The following is a 7,281-nucleotide window of genomic DNA, read 5'->3' as shown; positions in this document are numbered from 1 at the left end:
TCATCCATCATACCCAGAATGCAAAGTGAGACACCGAAACCTCAGCAGCAGCAGCAGCCGCCTCAAGCTTTTCACGTTATCATGGCGATAAGAGACACATCTTCCCCTTGAGTCCCTGCAGCAACAAAGGTTTCCTCCTCCGCTACATGTAAACACACACCGAGTCTGATGCAGCGCGCAGACCTGCCGGAGTTTTAGCCCAGATTGGAGAAAGGACATAGCGAGTGACCGTCATGGCAGCGTCGGAGCTGTACACAAAGGTAAAACAAGTGTATGTTTAATATGTATATAGCTGGCTGCTAGCACGTCTGCTAAATCTAGTCGCAGGTTCAGCGGTATGCAGAAAGCTTTATCATTTTCAGGAGGTCCTCCCTATAAACATGCTGACAGTGTGATTTTCGCTATGGAAAAAAAAATGTGTCTTTCTGATAGCGAGCGTGGCGGTGGCTTTAAATGAATGAAAATGGTTTTGAAACCACATAAAACATGCTGTTTGACACGCAGTGGGATGTGTTTAAATATAGATGTGAGTTCAGCGCTGAAATGGGTGCAGCTGACAAAAAGACAACAGATGCAGCAGAGTCGCTTTTGTCCCTATAGTCGTCCTTTTTCATACAGGTAGCCTACATCATACAAAATCTGTTTTATTCTTCTTTGTTTTGTCATTTGTCACCTTGTTTGTTAACCAAAACGAGATATCTTCTTCTCCCGGGCCTTCATATTTTGCGTCATCCCTCCACTGGAGGCTAGGGGGGCTGGGATGATGCAAAGGCGGTGCCAGCCATGATGGAGCCGCTGGTTTTACCATTTTAAACCATAATATTTGGCGTTAGCTCAAACCTGCGCATCTACATGGCCTTGTGCTAGTGTTTAATTTTGTTGTTGGCGCGTGCCTGAGGCTCATGACACGGTTCTTTTGGGATGTGCGCCGAGTCATGCAGGTTGGGTACCGCTGGGATGCTTCGATGAGCGCCGCATCCGGACAGTTTAGCATCCTTTTAGCTTCCAGGATGTTTAGACTCGTAGAGGCCCTGCAGCCTCCGTGTAGCTTTATAGCCCCCAAATGCTCACTGAACAGAATATGACACTGCTGCCTGGGAGGCCTGTTACACTGAAAACTCACAAGGTCATAAGTGCTGCTGTATTTCTATTATTTCAAATGTGAATCCAAGACAAGAAAGTGGTGTGTGTGTGTGTGTGTGTGTGTGAGTGAGGGAGAGGGAGAGGGAGATGACTCACCCATCCCCCTACTTTGAAAGCTGGTGTGTTCAGCTTGAATAAGGTTGTGGGGAAGGGGAAACATGACAGTGTGTGTGATGATGATGATTGCTATTGAAATTCCTATTTAAATCTGTACTAAGCAGCCGCACTGCTGTGTATCTGTTATTTGAACCAGTCTACTTTCAATTGGATCTGTCATGTCGATAGAAGTTTTTTCCAGCCTCTGTTGTCTCAAGTGCTCTAGATTAGCGTAGACAAGTGGTGAAAGGCCGTGTCTTTGAACCAGATGACACAAATTTGAACCCTGTGTCAGCCAACGGACACTTTGCTGAAATGTTTGAGTCCCTGCCCGCTCCTGGGAAGCAGTTCTGTAGCTGACCCTGACCTCTGATCTGTAAGGAGAGGCAAACAAAAAGGCACCAGTCGAGTGTTGCATTTAGTGCTGAAACAATTATTCAATTAATTGAGCTACAGAAAATTGACTGGCAACTATTTATCGATTAAGCAAAAAATTCACTGGTTTCCAGCTTCTTAAATGTGAATATGTGCCGATTTTCTTAGTCATCTATAATAGTAAATTAAATATTTTTCAGTCTTGGATTGTTGGTCAGACAAAACATGAAATTTGAAGACATCATCTTGGACTTTAGGCAGTTTTGTTTTGCTATTTTCTGACATTTTATAGACCAAACAATTAATTGATTAATCGAGAGACTTTTCAGAGCTGTACACGAAGGTAAAAGAAGTGTATATTTATATGTTTATATGTTAACTCTTCTGGTTGCATGTTCAGTGTCATGCCTTTCAATTTTCAGGATATTCTTCCTACAGACTAGATTGATTTTTGCTGTCTTCCTAATGGTGGTGCTGGCTTTAAATGAATGAAAATGGGTTTGAAACCACATAAAACATGCTGGTCTGACGTGTAGTGTGATGATTAGATGAATCTCTAATAAAAAACAACCATTAGTTGCAGCCTTGGTTGCATTATAAGTTTGAGACAAAGGGTTGCTGCCTGCTTTCACTCGCTTTTAGCAAAAATAATGTGCGTTGGGTCTGCTTACGTAGCACCTAGTTGTGAAATTACAGCGAGTCACCAGCAAAATGCAAGTAGATTTTGGCTGAGGGTGCTAAATGTCTTTCCTCCGCCAGCAGGATTTGGCTTGTAGCCAGCCGTCAATTTGGCTGTCTTATTCCATAAGAGTCTTGTTTGGTGTTGAATGGTTTTAATTGCAAAGGAATAGGGGGAACTTTGAATGTACGTGTCAGTGAAGCTGGGGAACACAAAGTTTGTTTCTACCTTGAATGGTACAGTCTGTTTTAGAAGTCAGCCTCTGATGTCAGACCCCTCTCTGTGATTTACTTTTCCAACACAGGAGTGGAAAACACTCTGCCCTTTGTGTGTATGAGTCAGCCTTATAGAAGCTTATTGAGGGGATCTGAGCTGCTTGGTTAACATGCACAAACATACACATGCACACACAAATACACACACAGCATCAGATTCTGCTCCAATCTACGTTTGGCTCCTGTCTGACCTGACCGCCGGTATAAAGAGAGGTGAAGGCCCATTTTGTAGGTTGGAGGAGAAGGATGAAGCTACAGTTGTAAACATTAATCTGCAAAAAAAATCAAATTGGGATCAAAACTAGTAAGAGGTGGTGAATGGAAGCGAGGCTCCGTTAGATGACTCAGAGATGGAAAAGCTGTTCAACACACAACCTTGAGTTTCAGAAATACATGCTGCATTTGAAGGAGTGTTTTGTTGTACCACAAGTGCATGTACTTTATTTTTATAGTTACTAGACTCGATTAGACATCGATTCATGATCTTAAACTGAAAAGAAAACCATTGCCTCTGCAGATTTAATTTTTCATAACAAGCTTACTGAGTAGAAAAGTCATATAAAGATGTGTTGCCTCTGATTGCAGTTCAGACAGCCTTGATTTGTCTGTGTCAGTGAGTTTAGCTCGGTTGTGATTGGCTGTCAGTCCTCCGCAGGAACTGGCAGTGAGTCTGTAATGGACTATGCTCACCAGGTTAAGGCGCGATAAATTACTGTAATGACTTCTTGCCCATGATAATGACAGTAGTACAATACAGACACTTTTAAAGTATGTGATAATATTACGATTATTATTATATTACCTTTATACCAATAAAGATCTTTGGGTAACAGGTTTTTTAATATATCTGGAATCATTTATACGATGTATACTTTATGTTCATTGCGGTACGTGGTGCTGTCAGGTTCACTCCACAGACCTCTGTGATAAAACAGTATGTGACAAACTGCATGGAGTCTTTGCCTCTTAACTCGCGCACACACACATACACACGCACACACAGGCGTGCTACTGCTTGCAAAAGGCTTAACTGCCAGAAAGCAAAGATACATGTCTGCCTCAGTATCACACAACAATGCACTGCAGTTGCAGTTGGTGCCAGTGTATCAGCAAGTATTTTTATATATTGTTGCAGTAATTGGGCAGTGAATGCATGATCATACAGTATTTGTCCCACCTCTAAAGGTTCTAGTCAGACTGACTGGATCCTGAGCTAAAAGAGCTGCATGTTGTACAGGGATTGGAGACTAACTCAGAATTGAATCTCTTGGGTCAGAAAACAGCGGTTGGTTGAAACTTTTAAGCATGTTGCACATATGGTCACACACACCACGCAGTGATGTAAGGGAGCGAGTGCTAACAGTCGATGGAAAGGAAAACACCTGCTGTTACATCACTTGTTTGGCTGCTGCCAAAAGCACAGCATGCTTGACTTTTTCAACCCATAGAGAGCAGTACAGCAGTGGTATTCTGTGGTTTAATGTACATTTAAACACCACCTTTAATTTATCCCTATCCCTAATTTTTAGCCATGAGAGCAGCAGCAAGGCTCCATGGATGGCAATATTGGTCACTTGGTCGGTCTGCTACTTCGGTCCAGACTGAAATATCTCAACAACTATTGGATGGATTGCCCTGAAATGTGGTACAGATATTCATGGTGCCTGGAGGAGGAATCCTAATGGCTTTGATGATCTTTTGACTTTTCCTCGAGCGCCACCAGTAGGTGTAACTTTTCGCTTATCCTGTAAAATATCTCAACATCTACTTGATGGGTTGTCACAAAATTTTGTACAGACATTCATGTTTCCCCTCAGGATGAATTGTAATAACGAAAGGTCAAAATTTTTAATTTGTCCAATACTTTGCTTTATGACCCAATACCTGCAAAACTAATGACAATCCCATGAGGCTCAGCTGTACTTTGTGTTTAGTGTGAATTGGCAAATGTTTCATGGAACAGAACAGTCATGCTTTGTGTGCTATAGGTGTCACCTCAACTGCATCCGGTGGCGAGTTTTACATTACCTAATGTCACTGGTTAATTTTTTTCTCCACAATTCTAATTGAGAGCATGTGTACTGGATTACTGAGATAACCTGGTTAAGATAATTGCGCAGTCATGTTGTATATGCTCTGGCATGTAGTCATCGCAGTCCTGTCCAACACAGACAAACACACCAAGGGAAGATGCACAGAGGAGGGCCGCATGTTTATGGCTAAAATACTGAACTATTATGTATAGTGTGACGGTGCAGCAGTTATTTCTTGTGTTGATTTGGGGAACAAACCTTTAGCATCTTATTTCATCATTCAGTTTATTGAAATTTTCAACTGGTATCCTAAAGTAAATGAAATGTGTCATTGTTACAGACATAAACAAATATTAGGTTTAGGAACAAAAATTTTGATTAATGTTTGGATATTAATAAATTGTGCTCCACCTAAAACAAGAGGGCACTTTCAATCCAGCGTACAAGACTCAGGTTTACTGCTCATCTGTCAGACAGTTGTTTTTTGGAGCCATGTCAATGGTTTGTGGGAAAGTCCTATTTTCTCGCTCTGAGAGTCTGTCTGCCTCACAACTCATGTGATCGAGGTTGTTTGATAGACAGCAGGGATGGCCAGTCATCTGTCACAGGGCAAGGAACTGCTGCTCGTGTCTGCAGACACAATGGGAAGATTTCATCCACCAGCGAGTTCTGGAGCTCAGTGCTCGATCAGCTAGTGTCTGGTCTTGTGGCTCGTGTGGCTGGAGGCATCCAGAAAACCAGCAGACTCACAGCATGAGCTATAGACTTGATAAAGAGACAACATGAACCGGGAGTTGGAGTATATGTTTGTCCAAGTAAGTCCTTGCTTCTTTTAAGCTTTCAATTCTTGTCCTATCCCTCCATTCTTTGATTAAGTAGATATGTAGCCAAATAAAGAAGCTACTTTCTCTTTTTAGTTATATATGGTTCTTTAGATAAGTGATGTGTAAGTTCTGGTCTTGAATTTGGTATATCGCCTCTCCCTTGTGCAGCATGGAGCCCCAGTCCTGGCACACCCTTCTTCTAGATTCATCTCTGTAGAATCAAGTTGTGTCACTGAAATTACCAGGGCAGTAATAACTCCAGAGTAGCAACAAATCAGATTTAACCTGAGTTGAGTTTTGGTATCCGAATAACAGCAAAATCGTTGTTTCAGATTGTCAAAATTTAATCAGTGGAAGTTGTTTGTAGTTTGTCCCAACTTTTGTAGACACAAAACTGCATGTCTGGCTTTGCGGGTTAGGACGCAACCTAGATGGTTAGATGGAAAAGCAGTATGTTCTCCTATTGAATGTTAATCCAGCAGCATGTTCGTGTCCGATAGATCTAAAGGCAATAGAAATAATTTTCCCGCAGGTTCACTGTTTGCTGTAGCATGTTGCATGTTGCATGTAGCAGCAAGGGAAGGAAAGTTTTAGAAAACCAAGAAAATAGTGTCCACAAAGAGCTGGTTAGCTTAGCATGGCTTATTTTCCTTTTTATTCTTTGTATATCTTTTCCTAATTTACACTGTTCAGGCACTGATTCTCCTACCCTGACATAACGTACAGAAGTGAGCTACACTACTCCAAGAGTCAGCACTGACTAAACTAATGTGATTAGGTGCTGGGCAGCGTCACAGCCTCTTATTAAGTGACTCGGATCTTTGGCAATCACTGGACATTGGCACGCTAGTTGTGCCAAGAGTCTAGTTAAGGAACACCATTCGGTGTAGTGAGACTAGCACAGCTTATGTCCAACCAAACTCTCCACCAGCACTGAGGTCTCTATATCTTGGCATCATGCTGCGTCTGCCCAGCTGAGCAGAAAAACAGCAGATTCTCACATGAGAGGCATCATGTGACAAGGCTTCTGCAGTCTGGGACTCCATTGACGGCTTTACTGAGAATATGTGAGCAAAACACTTTTCGCATACCCCTGCAGCTGTCTAGGTAGTTGTCTCTGCCAGACTGAATTGTAAAATGTTTTAAGGTTTTAATCCATTTCCACTTGATTCACTTTTATGATGAATCCCTCTCTTAATTCCTCTCATTCTTCCATAAAGTAAAAAGATTATTTCACTCACTAGACTAGTTAGTTCTTCACAACAGAGCAGAGGATTGTGATTTTATTTGAGGAGAGTTTAGCTACATGGATAATGTATCAGCCATGATGATTTTTGTAGTTGTAATATTTGATTGAGCAATATTCGACTGGTCCAACTGGATTACCATATCAGGGCTCAACACCATCTTTTAAAAGTGGTTACCAGACTGGCAACCAGGCATTAGCTTTTAGTTGCTGAAACTGAAAATACGGTTGCCATTTTTAGGCACCTTATATTTTTAGTAATTAAGATACTGTGCAATTATACGTCAGCTTAATAATGAAAATGTGACATAAAAGAATATTTAAAAGCTTTATTACAGTAACTGAACAAAATTCTTTATAGTTTGTGTTTTATCTGATACAAAATACCAGCTTTCGTTTGTGATGTTGGCGGGTTAGTCGAACTTTTCACTCCACAGTCAAACAACTTAATTTGCTTCGCCATTGTCTCTAAAACAGATGCCTGTGCGCATGCAAGTAAACTCACCAAAGCATGTGCAGCATTGTCTGGTTCCGGTTCCAACTGTAACAGCAATATGCGACAAATATTAAAAATATATTCATTTTGGGGTGCGCTGTTTGCTGTCCCTAT

At 41.5% G+C, this 7,281-nt stretch overlaps 1 protein-coding gene across 11 annotated transcripts in view; it reads left to right on the top strand.

Annotated features, from left to right (window-relative positions):
* The window catches only part of myo5aa (myosin VAa), a 58,712-nt gene continuing 51,431 nt past the window's right edge, over positions 1 to 7,281 (top strand). For 7 of the 11 annotated variants that reach the window (XM_044193954.1, XM_044193944.1, XM_044193935.1 and 4 more), the window contains exon 1: positions 5,277 to 5,416. In XM_044193954.1, the coding sequence (XP_044049889.1) occupies positions 5,384 to 5,416 (33 nt within the window). In that variant the 5' untranslated portion in view covers positions 5,277 to 5,383. Of the gene's footprint in view, positions 261 to 5,275; positions 5,417 to 7,281 lie in introns of those variants that run through there. The other 4 variants (XM_044193874.1, XM_044193892.1, XM_044193865.1 and 1 more) reach the window with 2 other exon arrangements.

Source organism: Siniperca chuatsi, linkage group LG1 (genome assembly GCF_020085105.1).
Source record: "Siniperca chuatsi isolate FFG_IHB_CAS linkage group LG1, ASM2008510v1, whole genome shotgun sequence".
NCBI lineage: Eukaryota > Metazoa > Chordata > Actinopteri > Centrarchiformes > Sinipercidae > Siniperca > Siniperca chuatsi.
The sequence above is the reverse complement of the archived record's forward strand: the minus strand, read 5'-3'. Positions and strand labels throughout refer to the sequence as shown.